Raw genomic sequence first — 23,137 nt, forward strand, 5'->3', positions numbered from 1 at the left:
GGAGACCTCCAAAAACAGTTACAAATGTCTCGGCAGCCAGAAGCAATAATCCAGCCACTAACCTGTAAATCCTGCATGGTCACTTCAAATAGCGCTGGCACTCTAAGACACGTTCAGATGGTCGGGTTTAAGACTGTGCGTTGAGTTGAGCGCTAAGTCCCAAAATGGTGTCTTATCACTTTAAATCAGCCTTGCGCACTGATTGTATCCATTTTCTCCTTACTTTACATGCTTCTGCCATTCAGTATTTGCGCATGCGCTAACTCCTATTCCAATATGGCGTCCGCGCATGTCACCCTGGAAACGTGCATGCGCTGCCAAGATGCCATCTTGGATGTTGAAGAGGCCGTGTAGCACTGAAACAACAGGCACTACACGGCCCAATTTAGTGCCCACAGGGGTTCTCGGTCTTTCAGTGGAACCCCAGGAGAAAACGGCACCAACGGCTATTTACATTATTTCTTTCGAGATTCCACTGGTATCCCCTCGAAGTTACGGTGGCAGACTGGAACAACCCTGTGGAATTTCAGGGCCAAAATATTGTTAGCTCAGAGAAATAAACTGTGAAGTTGGACACGCTATACATCAATTCCACTAAGATTTCTTTGTGTTTTATATGTTCAGTTAAAACTAGAACACCATGGAAAGGAGATCAGAGCATAGTAGGACGTCTGAACTTAACAGGACTTTATTTAAAAAAATTACAAGCTCACTTTTGATAAACATCACAGTTAAAAAAAGTATCCAATTGAAGGTAAAATACAGCATGCCAGAATAAGAGAATTTATTTTTAAACATTCCCTGCAAAACAGTTAACTTTTTTAATACTGAATTTCAACATTTAAATATGTAAATAACAAAACACCGTATAACAAATATAACAAATTCTTTCCATGAACTGAGGAGTTTTGGACTTAGTAGTACAGTGTATTAAAGTTTATGGCTCTGTGTTCACTGAATGGGAAAAATGTGGTTTGTTAATAACGACAATTTTACTCAGTCACAGTATAAAAAGCATTCAGTGCCATTTACCATCTCTTCCTAACCATGTAAGTTGAAGCATTTGAGGTTTTTTGTTGAAGCCTTCATTGTCAGCACCAATACTGAAGGGCAATATATAGTCGCTGGTGATGTTAAAGTAGAAGTATCCTCAGGTTGTCACATCAGTTATCGTATTTCATATAAACTTTATAAAAGATGTGCTCTGTCACCGTAAAAAAAACTTCCCTAGGTGTAAACTTCAGCGATGCCTGATTGATAATTTTAGTAAATGAATATTCAATGGTATTTACTGATTGATGATTAAATAGCCAGATCTATGTTTTCTATATCCATCACATTTCTATCTAAAATGTAAGAATTCTTTTGAATTTCCCTATGATTTTTTATAATTGTTACTTTACTTGCCAAATTCCACAGAAAATGCCAAGGCACAAATTCTGAGTCAGAGAAATAACTTTCTCTTCTAGATGATGCGAAGGAAGGAGAAAAGCTAACTTACAAAACTTTTTTCAGAATCACATCCATTTTTGATTTTTTAAAATAAAAACCTTAAAATGAGTTTTCCATAAAAATAGATGTTACTGTTTAAACTGGTCTTTTTTTTTATTCCAACAACTGTATTGTGAAATAGTACAAAATCAAAACTATCCACTAAGCTTCTTCTCATACCTCAGCTCTCTCATAAAGTCCTACATACTTCTGGATAATTTAAACAAACACAACAATAACAATGTTGGCTGTGTCCTACATCATGAGCTATTAACAAACAAACACTGAGACTGAAGGAGAGGTTGTGTAGAGTTGATTCCTGATATAGAAAACCATCAAATTATACCAGAGTTATATATGCACCATATTGCATTCCTGCTCTGTAAGACATTTATTTTTAAAATTAATGTTCCATCTTTGTAAGATACTCTGCAGTTTATAATTAACCATTAGTATTAAGACTAAACATGCCCTAACCCATTATAGATATTGCATATATTACTTATACAATATATAATAAACACCTTATATATCAGAGAAAATCTTTTTAAGGTAAAGTATAACATTTTGGAATGATCAAATTCTGTGCAAACATAAATAACAAACACAATATCAACTGCAATTCACCGTTAACTATACTAAAAATGTAATATACAAAACAGCAAAGCCCTACAACTTGATGATACAAATCATAAAACAACCACTGCAAAAAAGCAAGCAACATGTCACTGTAGCATATTTCCATCACTTCAAAACACAATTATCGTTCTAAAAAAATCACTAATTTATTAATGAGCTGACGGCCTATTTGGAGCACCTATTACTTATGGCAATAGTGCATTTTGTCCCTTCAGGGTTTAGTTTTCAATACCATAGGAATTCATCATGAATAGGTTATGAAAACTGTAATAAAGCTCCATGGAACACTAGAGAACAGCAGAGTTTCATAATTTATCAAATCATAATGGTATAAACTCATTCTGAGTCTCTGCAATATTGCTTTCTTCCAAAGATATGTGCTTTCTTCCAAAGATATGAATTGCAGATGTAGGGAGGGTACAAGCTACAGTCCCAGTGGAAATTATATTTATTCTACAGACAGCACAATGCATAATTAAGGAAAGTTAATTCTTGCATTATCCTGTCAGGTCAGCTTTTTGGCCAAATATTGCATTTGGAACAGCATTCTCTTGTGTTTTTGGTTTGTACCATAGTTCACAGTAATTTTTAAATAAATATTTTAATTTTTTTTGTGTGTGTGGAAGAGATTGGCTTAAGTTTGTATTGTGGGGTGTAAGTGTGGAAGAGGATGTAAGAACTTTTGCAATCTTATGGTAACATGGCTACCCATTGTTCTGTGTGTGTTGGAGTGCCAATACCAGAGGGAAGAGGTGCTCTGTGTAATGCTGGGCTGCAGTCAATGGGGAGGACCAATTTGCTCATCTGGCAGCTCATTTACAAGGTTTTGGTCACATGATCATATGCAGCAGTAAAACGTGCATAAAAAATCTGATCTAAAGATACGAACTATGGTATAAACAATCAACTACATTTGCAACAATATTTCGCTACCGAAACATGTCCGAAGATAAATAATGGTATGCTTAAATATAGTTGTGATTGAAAAGCCTATATTTTAGTTTATTTCAATATATACTTTAACGTGATTACTTTATTGTGCTCTATTTGCAGATTATCTCCCGCCATGCTCAAAGTTTTGGGTAACATCCATATACTCAACACTTTTAAAGTGCGTAGATCCATTTTATACTTTAAACATGTCATCTCACAGGCAGTCAAGTACTTTTGCCCAACTCTATTGTTTTCAATTTTTCAAGTTGTACAATTGTAATTAGATCTCAATTGCATGAGAAATGTATTACATATTTACTGTACAAGTGCAGCTTCCAAATGTATCTTCATGTTCTATTACCTCACAATTTAATGACTTCACCATATTTTATTAACAAGCATTTATAACTGAAATTTCTTTAAATCAACAATATCTCAAAATATCTCCGTATATCCTGTTAATCTTGCTGTTAAATTGATCTACAGTTTAATGTGCCATTCATCATGACTAGAGATTCATCTTATTAGTAGTTGGCAGAAAAGAATAGCATCACTTAGCAGCTGCCCTTTCCAATCCTCAATGTTTATTCCAAATTATCTTCAGAATTCTTAAACATTAGAATGGAGTTGTAAATCTTCAGTGCTGGGCCTAATTTGATGCTCATGATCTTAACTATGTCTGTCTGTGTCAGCAAAAGAAACGCTTCTCCATCAATCTGCTGTAAAACAAAACAAAAGTTGCTGGTGAAAACGACATAACATCTAATTTCATTAAACTCAAAATAGTAGAACTTCATCATCTGCTTTTATCATATTTGTGAGCCATTATTTATAAATATACCCTGATGCACCAAATGTAATTACCACAAGTAAATTATTTGTGATGGGCTGTCTAGCCTGACACTTCAATACAGTACTGAGAGAATTCTTTTTAGCCCCTTATAAAGTGACGCAGGTGTGTGCTATTGACATACTAATGAGGGAAACTGCCCCTAACCAATGAAAGTCTGGAAGGGTCAGCAGCAGACGTTCCAGTGGGCTGATGATCAAAGGCCCATGGATTTGTGGCCCCAGGATAGGTCAATTTCTGAGCATTGTGCTAACATCAATGGATTGAAGCAAACAAAGCTCCTGCCAACTGTGTATGTAGCATGCTCACCTTGCATGATTTCTCAAGATCAGCCAATTTAAGCGTGACTGTGAGCTTCCTGTGCAGATTGGACCAGGCACAGGAAGGTTGCTGATTTTGAGGGTGGGATATACAGTGCAGGAGTTCTTAAAGGGCTGTTGCTGCAATTTAAAGGAGAACAGCATGCAGTGTGGAACTTTAAAATCTTCTCTGCTGAAATGGAACAAAGAAAGGATGTCATAGGATAGCACATTTTTAAGATGCTGCCCTTGAGGTGCTGCTAGACCAGATGCAGCAAAGGAGGATTGCCCCCTTTGGGGCTGAGGGCCACTCCAAACATCTGCCAGCAATGTGTTGAGAGAAGGTGACAGAAAGATTGAAGACCATCTCTCATCTCCAGAGCTTTTGGGAACAAATAAGATTAGCAGCCTCAGGAAGATTGCCAAGGCAACAGTACCTAGCATTTGCCTACACAGTATATGGCTACAGTATGCATGTCACAAAGAGTTTACTCTAAACTTAGTGCAGTTTCACTGGCACAGCATGCAAAGCACTCAGGCAACCTTTCAGCTCTTTTACACAATCACAAGCATTGCTGCAGGACAAATTTTGTAGATGGCACTGAAATATAGAACACCTGTTGCACAGAAATCCTGCAAATTGTGTCCACAAAGCATGTTTCCAACAAAAGATAGCTCACTAACTTATACTAGTTGGGATGTAGGGTGAGCACTTGGCTGTCGCTGTTCCTGCTCCTAATAATTCCAGTATCATTACACTTTCTATCTGCTTGCAGGAGAAAGCAGCACATAACAACATGAGGGGGATAAGGGTAATCTTCCTTTGGTGTCAGGCCTGCCGCTGATCCCTTCTCAGGTCCTTCTCTTGCTCCTCCAACACAAACAGTCAGAGAGGATAAACCAGAAGGAATTCCAATCTTCTAGATTTTGGTTGTTCCAACCAGAATTGCAGCTCTCAAAAAGCCCTCTGGGGTGGGGAATTCCAAAGATTCACAACCCTTTGAGTGAAGAAATTCCTCCTCATCTCAGTCTTAAACGGCCGACCCCCTTATCCTAAGGCTATGCCCCTTAGTTCCAGACTCTCCAGCCAGGGGAAACAACCTCTCAGTATCTACCCTGTCAAGCCCCCTCATAATCTTATATGTTTCAATGAGATCATCTCTCATTCTTCTAAACTCCAGAGAGTATAGGCCCATTCTACTCAATCTCTCCTCTTAGGACAACCCTCTCATCCCAGGAATCAAACTAGTAAACCTTCGTTGCACCGCCTCCATGGCAAGTATATCCTTCCTTAGATAAGGAGACCAAAACTGCACACAGTACTCCAGGTGTGGTCTCACCAAAGCCCTGTATAATTGTAGCAAGCCTTATCTATTCTTATTCTTAATTATTCTTAATTGGGGCTTTTGTAGTCATGAATGCAAAAGTCAATGAACTGAATAGACTCAATCATTTCAGCAACATTAAAGTCAAATAAACAATTCAGTGAAATCCAATAATTTCACAAAAATCTACATTTTATGTTACACATGTTGAACAGATAACCATATCACATTGTCAAAAAAAATACATTATATTTATCTTAATGATTTGTAAACAGTAATTAAGTGGAAAACAGCCATAGTGCTTGTAGTGTTTTTCATTTCATCACTAATTTTTTTCCCTCTACTCTCTTGAAGGCACTAATTCCATGCAGGGGCACAGTTCCACAGGTTGTGGATGCTTTTGAGTCCATTGCTTAAGTGACGATGATTCATGTGTGCACCTAAAAATGAGTGGGATGAAATCTGGCGGGTTCTACAATGGGTGGACAATCCGCTCTGCCAGATTACCGCCCAAAGGGTAAAGTTAAAATTACTCACCGAGTATTTTTCTTGATGGAACACAGAATTCTCTCACTCAGATATCAGGGTTTAATCTCTTTACTATCTATGTTAGCTATCTTACTGTATATGCTATAACCAGGACACAGTTACATTTTAGATGAGAAAAAAAAATTGCTCCGAAATGAAAAATACTGGACATAAAACAATCTTTATTTTTGGCACTTGGAAGGGACATTTCTGTCTGCCAAATTATCCATCCGTTGCCACATCCAATTCCACAATAACACAACAAATTTTAAGTTAAATCATATATATCTTGCAGAAAGTCCTTTTTCTCCTACAAATTTATATGCATAGTAGTAACTAAAATAAATCCAATGATCTGAATTGCACCAGGCATTCGTATGTTCTCACATATTTCCTCACATCCATTTCAGTCATCCTGTTGCCTCTGGCCTTACTGATTCTATTTCCCATGCTTCCAAATTCACCTACGTAAATGAATGTATTAAAAAGCCTAAGAATCTTTGATGAATTCTGAATCATTTACTCACAATTATGACACATGGCATCGCTCCCACTCAAAATGTTTTGAATCAGAAAATCCATCATGGAACATTCACATCCCAGTTCTAATCTTTGATTTAGAGAGTACATTTACCTTGTTGCAAGACAGGTAACTGGAACTCACTTCGGCAAAGTACCAGGTGCTGCCACGATTGTCTGATCCTCACTTGTGGTAGCCACGTATCTTGCCACAAGTGGAGACTTGGAAGATCTACCTTTTTATTTCTTAGTTAAATATCAGATGATGCTACACTATGCATCAGATAATAATATATAGGTTGTATAAATTTATGCTTCTGACCAGCTAGAAGAACCTGTGGTCTGACATTTTGTTTTGTTCCTTTAAACTTTGATTTCCAAGTGCTGATCCCACTGATGCAAGGCTCTTGGCATTAAAATGATTTGATCACAAATTGCAACCAATGCTTAAAATGAAGCTGCAAATAGAAAAATGCAGCCACATTTGCAACTAAAATACATACTTGTTTACACCTTTGCTATAAGTAATATTTTCCATGAGAAAGCCAAATGAAGAGGTATCAACCCCGGAGTTTCAATCTGTCTTATACTGGAACTGCACAATACAGAATATTACAGCAGCCATGCCGGCTCAATATTATGATATATAGTGATGCAATAATTGTTAGAGGATTTCACAGTCTGTGAAATTGTAGGAGATGGAGGTTTCGTTATTTCTTACCTCTTCTTTAAAGATCTTTGCCTGTTCTTCACAACCAGGTAGAGTCTGTACAAAGTTTTCTACCTGAAATATATAACAAAAAAACATTTTTTTTGAAATAAAAGAAAGAACTTGCATTTATATAGCGCCTTTCTCGACTTCAATATGCCCCACAGCAGCTTTATAACCAATTAAGTACTTTTGAAGTGGTCACTATTGTAATGTAGGAAATGTTACAGCCAATTTTCACACAGCAAGGTTTCACAAACAGCAGTGTAATAATTACCAGATAATCTGTTTTTAGGTGTTGGTTAAAGTATAAATATTGGCCGGGACACTGGGGAAAACGGTCTTGCTCTTCTTCGAAATAGTGCCATGGGATCTTCTATGTTCATCAGAGAAGGCAGACAGGCCCTTGGTTTAATGTCTCATCCAAAAGACGGCACCTCCGATAATACAGCACTCCTTCAATATTGAACTGGACTGTCTGCCTAGATTTTGTGCTGATGTGGGACTTAAACCCACAACCTTCTGGCGCAGAGGCGAGAGTGCTACCACTGAGCCACGGCTGACCCCTCTCTCAAGATAACAGCATGTCTTCACCCTTGCTACTCCCTCAACCAATGTCCGCCTTGGTGCCATAAAACCAGCTTGGCTAGACTACCCTGGTAGCTGCTTAGATGCTGCAGACTGCAGCCAAACTATCTCAGGTCTAAGCTCCTAGAAGCTCTGACCACAAGAATCTCATTGGCCCTCATCTGAGCCACAGAAGCCTTCCACCTCCCATGCTGAAGTCTATGACTAGAGTCGGTAAGAGGCTGCTTGAGAAAGGCACTGTGGGTTCACACATGGGTGATAATTAGTCTGTAGGCAATAAAATTATAAACCGTTCAGAAATCTTTATGTGCAGAATGTTCCTGTTGTAGTTAATGGCCCTGCAATGTCATGTAAATTAATGTTGGTCATTAGGCAGTAGTTTATTGGAGGATGGAAGGACTGGGACAGCTGTTTGATATAACTGTTAATGAAAGTGAGGGCAACGGGGACAGTGATTGTTCCGCTGACGCAGTGTTCAATGAACTGCTGACCAAGACCTGTGGCTGCAGGGTGGTGTTGGTGTCCTCGTTATCCTCAATGTCATCTGTTATTTTTTCATCTGGTTAAAGGTCCTCATCCAATGGTTGTTCTTGTTGCAGACCAAAGTTAAGCAGCAAACCACTATGGCACTCTCTTTGAGCAGTATTGGAGGAAGCCATTAAACCTGACCAGGGAGCAGAATGGAGAGGATATACTTACCAGTTAAGGCTGAACAGGCTGGGGCTCTTCTCTCTAGAAAAGAGAAGGCTGAGGGGTGACCTGATAGAGGTCTTTAAGATAATGATAGGGTTTGATAGGGTAGATATAGAGAAAATATTTCCACTTGTGGGGGAGTCCAAAATTAGAGGTCATAAATATAAAATAGTCGCTAATAAATCCAATAGGGAATTCAGAAGAAATTTCTTTACCCAAAGAATGGTAAGAATGTGGAACGTGCTACCACAAGGAGTAGTTGAGGCAAATAGTATAGGTGCATTTGAGGGGAAACTAGATAAGCACGAGGGAGAAAGGAATAGAAGGGAATGCTGATAGGGTTAGATGAAGTAGGGAAGGAGGAGGCTCGTGTGGAGCATAAACGCTGGCATAGACCAGTTGGGCCGAATGGCCTGTTTCTGTGCAGTAGCGTTGATGTAACTTGATGTAATTGTTGCTTGAGTACTCCCATGGTCTGCTCGATGAGGGTTCTTGTCAACCCATGGATCTGATTGTAGCACAGGTTGGCTGGTGAGCATGGGTTTCTGAAATGAGTCATGAGCTAAGTGTGCAGGGAATAGCCTTTGTTCCCAAGCAGCCAGCCTCTCACTGTGCAGGGGCAAAGAGTTGGGTGGTGGAAAACTGACACAATATAACAACTGCCAGGAAAGCTGGTACAGACCTGCATGATATGCTGCTGGCCATCATATATCAGTTGCCCATTAATGGAATGGAAGACAGCGGGCTCGTCTGCAGGAGACTGCATGGTGATATGTGTGCAGTCAACGCTGCCTTGGATATGGGATAGTTTGCAATCCGCATAAACCCCACAGCCCTATCCTGCTGTTTCTGGTTGTCCATGGGGAACATGCTGAAATTGTTGGCATCAGTCACCTGCTTAATGTATGCGCAAACCACATAAGAAAAAGAAGCAGGAGGCGGCCATCTGGCCCCTCGAGCCTGCTCTGCCATTCAACCAGATCATGGCTGATCTTTTACCTCAACGCCATTTTCCTGCACTACCCCCATATCCCTTGATGCCTTTAATATCTAGGAATCTATCGATCTCTGTTTTGAATGTACTCAATGACTGAACCTCCACAGCCGTCTGGGGTCGAGAATTCAAAAGATTCACCACCTTCTGAGTGAAGAAATTTCTCCTCATCTCAGTCCTAAATGGCCTACCCCTTATTCTGTGACTGTGACCCCTGATTCTAGACTCCCCAGCCAGGGGAAACATCCTCCTTGCATCTACCCTGTCGAGCCCTGTAAGAATTTTGTATGTTTCAATGAGATCACCTCTCATTCTTCTAAACTCTAGAGAATACAGGCCTAGTCTACTCAATCTCTCCTCATACGACAATCCTGCCATCCCAGGAATCAGTCTGATGAACCTTTGTTGCACTTCCTCTATGGCAAGTATATCTTTTCTTAGGTAAGGAGACCAAAATTGTACACAATACTCCAGGTGCGGTCTCACCAAGGCCCTATATAATTGCAGTAAGACATCTTTACTCCTGTGCTCAAATCCTCTTGTAATAAAGGGCAACATACCATTTGCCTTCCTAATTGCTTGCTGCATCTGCATGTTGACTTACGTACAAGGACACCCAGGTTCCTTTGAACATCAACATTTCCCAATCTCTCACCATTTAAAAACATTCTACATTTCAGTTTTTCTGAATAATGCTGAATAATGTTGCTGATACCCCCTATTGCAGCCTGGAAAAAGCCAGAGGCAAAGAAGTTTAGGGCTGCAGTGACCTTGACTGCAAAAGGCAATGCTGTGGCAGCTGTGACAGTGGGTTGCAGGTCTTGTTGGTGGAGAAGACAGAACTCTGTGACAGCCTCCCTGGAAAAGCGCAGCCTCCTTATGCAGTGCTCCTTTGAGAAATTTAGGTATGTAACTCTAGGCCTAAACACCCTGTTGGGACAGTGAGGATGCCTGTGAACTCTCCTGCTCTGGCGTCTCCCTGCAGCTATATGTCCATATGGTCCTTCCTCCTTTTGCTGCTGCTGGAATGGAACGGAATCAAGGCCCACTCAGAAACTGAAACGGGCAGGCCTCTAGCTGAAGCCTGACCATACATTTCTATGTAATTCTATGTAAATGAACTGACTGAGCCTTTATTTCTTTAATCTTCTCTGAATAAACATACACAATGCAAAGCTGAGTCTAGGACAAAGGCACTGCAAGCTATATCATGACTGGCAGCTGGGAGAAAGTTTTTCTTGCAGTTGATGTAAATGTTTTATCCAGACCGTGAAAATAAATGAAATTTCTAAGTAAATAATTCAAGAAAATCCTGACACAATCAACATTTTCAAGCCTACAGGACAAAAATGGATATAATTCTAGAGAAATATGTTTTCTGTTTCTCATGGGAGAAGTACAGATGTGACTGATGCCAATGATTGGAGAAAAAAAGAACTGAAGCTGACCTCCAGTTGGGACACTCTATACAGAATACAGAAAGCTCATGTGATTCAGAGTGAAATTAAATGGATAGGCATCCCTAGAGGCTTTCACACCATTGATATGCTGACTTTATACTCATGGTATGTGGAGGGGAAACAACAGAATAAACACTCTTTCAAGGACCTGTGATTCTTATCTGTTGCTGAAAAATTGATTTGTTTTTGTGTCTGGCTTTGCAGTGCTACTGGCACTGCATTAATTCCTGTTGCAAGCACAAAATTGCACTTTGACAGTTAACTAAAATTGAACAGAATGTGTTTGTAGCAGAACATTTCTATCTTAAGGAGTGACATTAACAATAAGTGGCTTTCAGTTTACCACTGACTGTAATTGGGGTTTAGTTCATTTGTATGCTTCTTAATGAACCAAAACTGCAAGAATTAACATGCCAGTTTTATCATTGTTACTGTAATACTGATCAAACAAAGTAATGACCACTGTTGTAAATTTATGAAAAAGTTTGGCTTTCAAAACAAATTCTACATATAATGCTAGCTTATTAAACATATTCTTTAAAAGCAGGGTTACAGTTGTGAACCTGTCAGTGGTCATTCATATTGGTTCAAAAATGTGAGGAAAATATGAACACAGCTCTTAAATTCACTCACCTGCATTATAAATCTCATTCCTAATATTGCTTGATGATGATACTCTCCTATATCTATAGCTCTTGCTTCAAAACATCAGATAGATTGTTTTAGTCTGGCTCCGAACCCTTGCTGTCATTTACACTGTAAGGGGTAGATGGAGGTTCTACCCCTTACAAGGCAAAGAGGAAACTCCTGGAAATGGTGAAGACCCAGCACATCTAACAGGTCTCTTGTTTTCTGGCAAGGCTCTGCCGGTCTCTCGCTTGAGTTATAGATGACCAGCAGAACCAGAGGAATTTCGGCCCCAATATTTTCGAATTTTTAAAAACAAAAGCAACTAGTTGGCCAGCAATAGCAGGTTGGCATTCGATGATAAGTGCAAAACTAACATCAACTGGCTCACTGAGCTCCTTAACCTCCTGTTGTGAATATTTGAATAGAGCAAATACATTTAAAAATCTGATCAGATACTGGGGACCATCTGGGAATACAAGCAGATGACCAGCAGTTTTCCCAGTGGATCTAATAAAGCACTATTTTCAAATATATATATATATTCTGCTCCAACTTTGACTGCAAACTGAATTAGCTACGAAGGCAAACATTAAACATGATCAAATAACCTGTTGCCACTCAGTGTAGGACTTACACAAAAGAATACCCATTAAGCAAGATAATGAAGGGCTGCAGGTGTTCATGAAACCATACTCCCAATGATTCAGTGCCTTCAGGAGAAAAGCAGATTTTAGAAAAGGAGATGGAATACCAATTTTGAACACTTCTTCTTCCCTGTCTTCCCCTTCCCCACATGGTCGCATCTCCATTCTCTCTCTTCTATTTGTATTGTTTTAAGTTTATAATTACTTTATAACTAGTAAAAATTGTTATATTTATTCTACAACTTATTTTTAAAAATTTCCTCCTAGTTCAACTGCCCATTTTAAGTTGGGATCTGTAGGGAAAATATTGACTTCTGATTGGCTGAAGTTAGCTTCGAAGGCTATTTCAATCAATTGAGTGACTAAAGGTCTAAAGATGGACTGGATCACAGTGATTAGATTACCATCTGATGAATGTTTTCTGTATCAAACACATAAAGACTGCTGCTGAACAAGTTAGCCTGGTTTCTCCTCTTCCAGGCAGTTTCAGCAGGATGGCACTTCCACCTGCCCCTGCATGTCCTCCCCAGCCCTGACCTGTTTTCCTAGGTTGGGGCTCATCAGAGATGCAGAGTGGACTTCTGCAAGATTCCTCCTGTCAAGAGGGAGCCCATCAATGAAGAGAGCAGAATCCCAGTGGTGCTGAAGCGGGGACGCCCCTGCAACACCAGAAGATCCAACGAAGGACCTTAAAGGAACAGAAGATATTTGCAGCACCAGAAACCCAATCTAGTGTTCTGGTGGTTAAATAGCTTTAAATGTTTTAGAACGGAGTCCATTGTCTCGCAATTTATTCAGCAGCATATCTGCTATGGCTGTGAAAGAATGGATCCTGGTCCTTACATATAAGTGTGTTAAACACGTTGATCCTGGAGGTGTGAACACATTGTTGGCTAGAGGCTGCAGAAGGTAACCTGAGACGTCAGTTACTGATACACAGTCAGGAACGACTTTTGAACTAAAGTAACCTGAGTTCAGTCCTGGCCTCAGCTGGCTGGAACCGGCTTGAATTAACCATGTTTTGTGAAAGACAAAGGAAATGTGATAAGACACAAGTCCTTATTTAGAAAAGGAGTAATGAGGTAATGCTACCTAAGTCCTTGGGACAGAGCCAATGAGGAGAAGACACAGGCAAAAGCGAGCAGGCCTAAACCAAAGGGAGAGAGACAGCAAGCTTGAAGAGATAAAATTCGGAATAAGAATGAAGGATCTGGGGCGTGGAGGCAGAGCGAAGACTCCAGAGACCAACCATCGCAGAAGTGGAAGACCCTACGTCAGGGACGTAGAGATGACGTCGAAAGAGAGAGAGAGAACGGAACGCCTGGCCAGCGTCAGCTCTCCCTTTTCGGGTATTATCCTTTATATTCTGTGACCACTCAGAGAGTGTCAGAGAAACCTAGTGGGTGTGCGTTTAGATCCTAGTTTGGATATAAGACTGTATAACCTGGTGTAAACTGTATGCCTATATCTAACCAGATGTATAAGCTATATGTATATGATCTAACGGCGTGAATAAAGTGAATTGAGAGTTAAGAGAGAATTGACTCTTCTCCTCTGTGTACTAAGCCAGTAACCGTAACCGGTGACCTCCGGTCAACATATTTGGCGTCCCTGGGTGGGCCTCGAGGATAAATCTCTCTGTTGAGTCAGCGGGAGACTTGAGCCGAACCAAATTGACAAAGAGTGGGCCTCGAGGATAAATCTCTCCATTGAGTCAGCGGGAGACTCGAGCCGAACTGAATTTGGCAGGGGGTGGGTTCGAGGATAAATCTCTCCGTTGAGTCAGCGGGAGACTCGACCCGAACCGAATTGGCAAAGTACACAGAGAACAGGAGTTTGGGTTCATTCATAGCTATTAGCATAAGATGACGAATAAAGGTTTGTCCTTGAATTTACACTGTGCAAATATTAGCTTACAAAGACTTAATTTATTTGCAGGTAATCGTTTTACCTACTATTGGCCACCTCCAGTATGAAGTTTCACACCATTTGCAGTTTGCACGGTGTGCAGTATAATTCCAGCCTGGTGCAAAGTCCCATTTTAAAATTGGTCCACAGGACCTCCTAGAGACGTCATAAACTTATTTTCCCAACTTTCTGATGTTATGAAAAAGTGAGCGTTCCCATCCACGTTCTCCTAACATTAACAATTTGTCGCCCAAGAGCAAAGCTTTGTGCATGAATCTAAACATACACGCACAGAGGTCCTTTGACATAGTTGGCACAGCTGGCACTATAACTCAGTATGACTGAGTCTCAGACTGTTATCTGTAGTATAACTGCACCCTAAGATATTAATGTAGTCTGACAATGTTTGTACAAAAATCCTCAGCTTGACATTAATGAAATTGCCAACTGTACCTTCTACAGAAATTGCCATCAGCCAATGATATGTAGCAATTGAAATATCCCTCGTATCACTGTCAAAATGTCAACCTAATGCCTCAGACTTCTTTTCATTTGCTAATATTGCGAAATATTTCAGAAAACATCAGACACAATGATGCAAGTTGCATACTACCAATGGAAGTCCACATTTGATCCTCAAATGACCAATGTGTTGACATGTACCATTATGTAATACTGAGTAGTGAGATTTTGATGAGATGTTAGCATATTAAAACATTTGAGATTTAGATTTAGCTGCAAGCTTTTACATTAAGCATAAGCTGGCTGCATACTAGGCTTAAAAATGATTATAGAAGCTTTTGATCTCTACATAGGTCTGTACATGCTGTCAATTTGTGGTTGACTGAACTGAGCCTTGAGGGAGATTCATCCATTCATTGTTGACAATGGCTCCGTATTTCTTATCTGTCATGAATCGGGGAACTTAGAACCCTTTTGTAAGTACTGTCCTTTCATCAATCAACACTGAGGGAACTACATACCCGCAGGAACCATGGAGAGCAGCAGTTACTGTTTGCATCCTTCACATTCTTAACTTATTAAATCTATTTTGTACTCCTTCAGATGATCCACTTAATAAATGCACAACATGAGTGTTTTTTACTTTCCAGCGTAAAAAAAATAAACAGTAGGTGTCCATACCTAATGGACACCTGTGGAGACTAGCTGTGTTTTCAAGGCCCACACTACTTCTTGGACTGTTTTGTATGAGAAACAGTACATTCTATCTTAGCTTCGGGTTGTCATTCTCAACTGAGTGAAGGGAGGAACCCAAACAACAGAAATATATTTTGGTACCTCAAACTTGCTGAACATAATAAAATCACCAGAAAATCCAGTCCATGGCAATCAATTATTTGGTGCCATCGGGAATGTATTTTTAGCTTAGGAAACACAGTGTTGTAATCAAATTACAGCCAAAAAGGAAAAAAAAATGTTTTCTTCCATAACAATAACTGTTGCACACCAAATGGATGATTTTCTCCCAGTGCAGAGCCTCGGGAACAGTGAGCGTGGGTCAGAAAATCAGGCTAATGTTGTAGCCCCATCTCCCTACCACACTCACTGCTCGCGAGGCTCTGTACAGGGAATGGAGCCTTGCGGAATTACACCTTAAAAGTAATGCATTGTCACCCGATCTGGATGGGATGCATCCTAGGTTGCTGAGGGAAGTAAGGGTGGAAATTGCGGAGGTACTGGCCATAATCTTCCAACATCTGTAGATACGGGGGTGGTGCCAGAGGACTGGAGAATGCAAATGTTACACCCTTGTTCAAAAAAGGGTGTAAGGATAAACCCAGCAACTATAGGTCAGTCAGCTTAACATCAGTGGTGGGGAAACTTTTAGAAATGATAATCCGGGACAGAATTAACAGTCACTAGGACAAGTGTGGATTGATTAGGGAAAGCCAGCATGGATTAGTTAAAGGCAAATCGTGTTTAACTAAACTGAGAGAGTTTTTGATGAGGTAACAGAGAGGGTAGATGAGGGCAATGCAGTTGATGTGGTTTATATGGACTTTCAAAAGGCTTTTGATAAAGTGCCGCATGGTAGGCTTATCATCAAGATTGCGGCCCATGGAATAAAGGGGGCAGTAGCAACATGATACAGAATTGGCTAAGTGACAGGAAACAGAGAGTAGTGGTAAACGGTTGTTTTTCGGACTGGGGGGAGGTGTACAGTGGTGTTCCCCAGGGGTCAGTGCTGGGACCACTGCATTTCTTGATATATATTAATGACTTGGACTTGGGTGTACAGGGCACAATTTCAAAATCTGCAGATGACACAAAACTTGGAAGGGTAGTAAACAGTGAGGAGGATAGTGATAGACTTCAAGAGGATATAGACAGGCTGATGACATGGGCGGACATGTGGCAGATGAAATTTAACGCAGAAAAATGCGAAGTAATAATATTTCGGTAGGAAGAACGAGGAGAGGCAATATAACTAGAGGGCACAACCCTAAAAGGGGTACAGGAACAAAGAGATCGGGGTATATGTGCACAAATCGTTGAAGGTGGCAGGGCAGGTTGAGAAAGCGGTTAAAAAAGCATACAGGCTCCTGGGCTTTATAAACGGAGTGCAGAAGTATGGAAGTCATGATGAACCTTTATAGAACACTGATTCAGCCACAACTGGAGTATTGTGTCTAGTTCTGGGCACCACACTTTAGGAAAGATGTGAAGGCCTTAAGAGAGGGTGCAGAGGAGATTTAATAGAATGATTCCAGGGATGAGGGACTTTAGTTATGTGGATAGACTGGAAAAGCTGGGGTTGTTCTCCTTGGAACAGAGAAGGTTGGGAGGTGATTTGATAGAGGTATTCAAAATCATGAAGGGTCTGGACAGAGTAGATAGAGAGAAACTGTTCCCATTGGTGGAAGAGTCAAGAACCAGAGGACTTAGATTTACGGTGATTGGCAAAAGAACCAAAGGTGACATGAGGAAAAACTTTTTTACACAGCGAGTGGTTAGGATCTGGAATGCACTGCCCGAGGGGGTGGTGGAGGCCGATTCAATCATGGCTTTCAAAAGGGAACTGGATAAGTGGTTGTTGGAGGCCAATCATCTCAGCCCCAGGGCATTGCTGCAGGAGTTCCTCAGGGCAGTGTCCTAGGCCCAACCATCTTCAGCTGCTTCATCAATGACCTTCCCTCCATCATAAGGTCAGAAATGGGGATGTTCGCTGATGACTGCACAGTGTTCAGTTCCATTCGCAACCCCTCAGATAATGAAGCAGTCCGAGCCTGCATGCAGCAAGACCTGGACAACATCCAGGCTTGGGCTCATAAGTGGCAAGTAACATTCGCGCCAGATAAGTGCCAGGCAATGACCATCTCCAACAAGAGAGAGTCTAACCACCTCCCCTTGACATTCAACGGCATTACCATCGCCGAATCCCCCACCGTCAACATCCTGGGGGTCACCATTGACCAGAAACTTAACTGGACCAGCCATATAAATACCGTGGCTACGAGAGCAGGTCAGAGGCTGGGTATTCTGCGGCGAGTGACTCACCTCCTGACTCCCCAAAGCCTTTCCACCATCTACAAGGCATAAGTCAGGAGTGTGATGGAATACTCTCCACTTGCCTGGATGAGTGCAGCTCCAACAACACTCAAGAAGCTCGACACCATCCAAGATAAAGCAGCCCGCTTGATTGGCACCCCATCCACCACCCTAAACATTCACTCCCTTCACCACCGGCGCACTGTGGCTGCAGTGTGCACCATCCACAGGATGCACTGCAGCAACTCGCCAAGGCTTCTTCGACAGCACCTCCCAAACCCGCGACCTCTACCACCTAGAAGGACAAGGGCAGCAGGCGCATGGGAACAACACCACCTGCACATTCCCCTCCAAGTCACACACCATCCCGACTTGGAAATATATCGCCGTTCCTTCATTGTCGCTGGGTCAAAATCCTGGAACTCCCTTCCTAACAGCACTGTGGGAGAACCGTCACCACACGGACTGCAGCGGTTCAAGAAGGCGGCTCACCACCACCTTCTCGAGGGCAATTAGGGATGGGCAATAAATGCCGGCCTTGCCAGCGACGCCCACATCCCGTGAACGAATAAAAAAAAAAAAAAAAAATTTGCAGGGTTACGGGGATAGGTCGGGGGAGTGGGACTAGCTGAATTGGTGTTGCATAGAGCCAGCGCAGACTCGATGGGCCGAATGGCCTCCTTCCGTGCTGTAACATTTCTATGATTTTATTGTTCCAAGGGCTTTGAGATGCTATATAAATGCAAATGTTATAGGACAAATTCTAAGCGATTAACATGAAATACTCCAGAAATACTCAGTAATTACAAGTCAGTGCAGAGTTTTAAAAGAGCAATAAAAATATTTTATTTTAGGGATTCGGAAATGGATCAATACATTCTCACCTAGCAGTGAGAAATGTACATTTGCATTAATACCACTTTTTCAATTCAGCTGAATTTTTCTCTTATTTATCAATTCTTTATCTGAGATAAATTATTTGTTGACATCTAAACATAGTGCAGGATGTCTTCATATTAATTCAGATTTAGTGCTTAGAAATAAAAGTACATGCTCATTTTTTCTATTAGAATAAACTCCTGTTGAGAATTTACAGATTCCCAATAAATAGCTATATTAATATTTTATGAACCATACATATATCTCAAAGTCTCACTTTCTTCCACTTTTAGAGAATATGATGAATATATTATGTATGTTAAAATTAGCCCAGTACCAGTGTTGTGGTTTACCATTTTTAGTCTGACAGTGGTTTAGAGCATTAATAACTGGGCTGGATGTTTCTGAGATTCTTTCTGTCTACTGCAGGTTGTTCCTTTTTAGTTCCAAAAATGGCATCCTCCTGTATATATCGACATACTCCTCCTCCCCCCTTCATCCCCACTATGTTGTAATAAAAAATTTACTGTACTCTAACTCATTCGGTGGAATGTCTTACCTCCCTCAGTCTTTTCCCTCCTCAAGCAATTTCCAGGCTATTGAAACTCAGCTTGTCATCACCTGATCACTACTTTCTGATTCAAGTTTTTTTCTTTTACTCTTTTCCACCATGGCGGTGTCCTAATTAAAGGCAATGGCCCATCACTGTGGTTTCTTAAGAAAAAAAAAGTATATGCTGAAGTTCACAACATGCCTATCTATATAACAGATACGTACTTCGCTTGATGTTCAATTTTTACTTATTGAGAAATCAAGGAGAACAACCAAGACAGTGGTAAAAAGCAAAGGGTTTGGAAAATTTCTCCCCCCCCCTCCCCATTCCAGGGCATTGGAACATTCCTGTGGGACTTAGCAATGAACCTTAAAATGTGGTAGTGCTACTACTCCAGGGCATACCTGTTAAATGTCCTTGGAACAAAGGGTGGCCAATACCTAGCTCACAATGGGCAGGTGAGAGATACAATACAATCCAGAAGACCATAAATCCGGGGAAGAATTATGGAAGCCCTGACAGTTTACAGTACTACTGATAGTATGGGGGCAATTTGCATCTAGTTACCACCCCATCTGCATTCAAAAACAGAGTCGGGGCAGTAGCAGCCTAAATATAAAGCGATTGTAGCCCAACCCACTTACTGCTGCTGTTATGTGTGGTGTAATATTCGGGCGGATATGAATCTTAGCGGTTCGAGCTCCCATCTGAAATATGCAAGTATGGGTCAAATGATGTCATTTAGGCCTTTTCCAGTTTGCACTGCCAGATTACCTCAATTCCAACTCCTGCCCACCAACCATGAGCAGTATAAGTTGGGATACTCAGCTGCTTTCAGGTAAAGCTGTCCAGAGATTTTGGAGACATTTTTCTCCAGTAGTTTGTGGGTTTTTTCACCTTAAAGGATTTGAAAGTGCTTGTAGCTGCTGCTGTAAATTCTGAACTCATGTTGCCTGCTGCTCCACAATGTTGCTTCTCTGTGTGTCACACACAACATGCACCTCCCCTTTAAGCAATTGCTCCAGGCCTTGAGAAGCAGCCTGCTGCCCGATTTCCCACCTCCAAATCAATGAACTACCTATGGGGAGCAGGTTTTGTGCCTTTCGCATGTTAATGAGGGGCTACCCATAAAGTTACATGGTCTCCCTCCGACTCTTCTGGTAGCCATCGTACTAGCCCTGCTCATTTGTTTACTGTTTGCTCATGAAAATCGCCCCCTATGTGTGGACTTGGGGCTTGCTGTGACTGATGACGCTGGCCTCAAGTGAACCACAGCTAATATGAACAGGACTACTTGAAGCAACATGTGTGTTTTAGTCAGAGCTTCCACTGCTGGTTGCAAGAAGCACTTTTGCTGCCCCATGCCTTCTGGGAAAGGACCTCAGGATGCTGTCCTCTTCCTGGGTTAGTATAGAAGCTGTGGCCAGCCAGACACTGGCAGTTCAGTCACAGCTCCTTCTGACTTTCTGTGAGTAACTTGTTTGCTGCCCCTAGCCTTATGGGAATGGTCCTCAAAGCACTTATTTTCATTCAAGAAAAGAAGATGAAAGAGGACATATTCAAGATGATCTTATAATCGAGCATATCTGACACACAACTGCTTTAGCCATCCATCACCAGATATAGCTTGACCACGTCAAGCTCTACCAGGCCTTGCCTGCCCTCTGCTCTAGGATCATCCTATTGGGCAAAGATAATCCCAGGCTCCTTTTCTCTATTAATAACATCCTCCTTAAACCCCTTTCTCCTGTCCCCTCTACCCTCACCTCTAGCAACAAATGTGAGGAGCTCATGGATTTCTTCATCATTAAGATAAAGACCATCCATTCAGCTGCCTCTGCTGTTTCCTGGCCAGCCTCCCGTCTTGATTACCCCAATGCCCTCCTGGCCAGCCTTCCATCTTTCACACTCCATAAACTTCAGCTCATCCAAAACTTTGTTGTATGTGTTCTATTCCGCACCAAGATTCATTTGCCCATCATCCCCATTCTTGCTGACCTACATTGGCTCCCGGTGCCCCAGCACCTCAAATTTTAAATTCTCACTGTTGTGTTTAAATATCTCAAGTGCTTCCCTGTAACCTCCTCCAGCCGTACAACTCTCCACAAACTCTCCATACCCCCAGCTTCTTGTGCATCTCATTTGCACAACAATTGATGGCCGTGCCTTCAAAGCCTAGGCCTCACTCTCTGGAATTCCCTCTCTCTCCCCTTTTAAGAACTTTCTTAAAAGCCACCTCTTTGACTAAGCTTTTCCTAATCTCTCCTTCTTTGGCTCAGTGTCCTTTGTGAAGTGCCTGGGTACATTTTCTACATTAAAGGCACTATATAAATGCAAGTTGTTTAAAATATTGAGAAGCAAGATTAAGATAAATGTTGACTTAGAATGTAGGATGAACTTAGCTCTGGATGGGAGCATGAGTCAGAGGTAAAGCAAAACACTGTAGCCCTAATTCTCTGACCTGCGATCTCATGTAGCAAGGCTCCACTCCAAGAGCATTTTGAATTTTCCTTCCAAAATTACAGCACTAGAAGATATAAGTACAAAATTAATAAGCCTCAAATAATACTAGTGACTTGAAGAATTTCTCCTCCAATACACAGTATTGTACATGGAGATACATAGAAATTGCAACACCAAACCAGGATATTTTGCCCAACCAGTCTGTGTTGGTGTTTATACTCCACACAAGCAGCAGTCCTAATCCCATGGGCCTGTTCTATTCCCAGGACCTTTTACTGCCTTTTCCTTCAGCTACCTATCTAACCTGCTCTTAAATGTTGACATGGGCTGGGAAATTCCTCAGAGCTGATCCCGCTTCGCTGCCATAAATTCACCAGCAGTGCGGCAGAAACTCCATTTACAATTGCAAGTTTTTGTTGTTGTTGGAGTAGTGCCATGGATCTTTTATGTTTACTTGAACAGGCAGATCGAACTTTGGTTCAACTAAAAGATGTCTCTAACAATGCAGCACTCCCTCAGTCATGCACTGAAGTGTCAGTTTAGATGCAATCTAAATTAAATAAGTATACAATACTGTAGCAGCAACCATTTTGAAAGAAATTGCTTCATGAGTGTGAGATAAATGTAGGTGTTGAAAATGCAAACTTTAGCTTGTGTGAAGGATCCTTCATAATGTACCATTTATGGTATTATGCTTTATTATATGAGTATCTTTGGATAGGGTTTGGGGCATGTCACACAATTTAAACTGATGCGATAATTAATTCCAGTGAGAGGTATCTGTCAGTGCTTTGTCAAATTAAGTCTAGTTTCTAATTCAAATTATATCTTGTCATTTTTTTTTACAGTGAAGAAATTGTATAATTGTCTGAAGGGTGTGTATTTTTTGGATCAGTCGTGGGCAATGAGTGAGGATTGTAATGTCACTTTTGGTTTTTCATGTCATCATCTGTGACTAATTTATCATTCATTTTGAAGTATATGGATGTCTGTTTTCCATGGGTTTCTGTCAGTCGCAGAATTTTGTTGTTCTTCCGTAGTGTTTTACTGTGGAGGTTGGTTGTGTTGCTCCATGTCCAGAGGATTTAATTCCACTTCTTATATCTCGTACCACTGAATTCCATTCTTCAGTGTTAGCAGAAGACTCAAGTAACTCAGACATGTTGATTTGAAAGCTGATACGATTTAGCCATTTGATGTTTTGTAAAGAAAGAACCTACATCTATATAATACCACTCACGTTCTCAGGCAGTCCAAAGTACCTTGCCACCAATGAATTACTTTTGAAAAGTAGTCACTGTTGTTTTGTAGGCAAACATGGCAGTCAATTTGAGCACAGCAAGGTCCCACAAATAGCAATAAGATAAATAATCAGATAATCTGCTATTGATGATGGTGGTTGAGGGATGGATGTTGGTCAGGACAATGGGAGAACTCCCTATTCTTCTGTGAAATGTGCTACAGGATTTTTATATCCTCATGAACTGTTAGACAGGGCTTCAGTTTAATGTCTCATCCAAAA

At 41.0% G+C, this 23,137-nt stretch overlaps 1 protein-coding gene across 3 annotated transcripts in view; it reads right to left on the reverse strand.

The window, feature by feature from the left end:
* Positions 1-687: 687 nt before the first annotated feature.
* LOC137317063 (lethal(3)malignant brain tumor-like protein 4) overlaps positions 688-23,137 on the reverse strand; it is a 297,932-nt gene continuing 275,482 nt past the window's right edge. For all 3 annotated transcript variants that reach the window (XM_067980723.1, XM_067980721.1, XM_067980722.1), the window contains exons 22-23: positions 7,306-7,368; positions 688-3,782 (exon numbers count right to left, since the gene is read on the reverse strand). In XM_067980723.1, coding sequence (XP_067836824.1) covers positions 3,648-3,782; positions 7,306-7,368 — 198 coding nt within the window. In that variant the 3' untranslated portion in view covers positions 688-3,647. The remainder of the gene's footprint in view (positions 3,783-7,305; positions 7,369-23,137) is intronic.

The sequence above is a fragment of the Heptranchias perlo genome, chromosome 3, assembly GCF_035084215.1.
Source record: "Heptranchias perlo isolate sHepPer1 chromosome 3, sHepPer1.hap1, whole genome shotgun sequence".
Taxonomy (NCBI): domain Eukaryota; kingdom Metazoa; phylum Chordata; class Chondrichthyes; order Hexanchiformes; family Hexanchidae; genus Heptranchias; species Heptranchias perlo.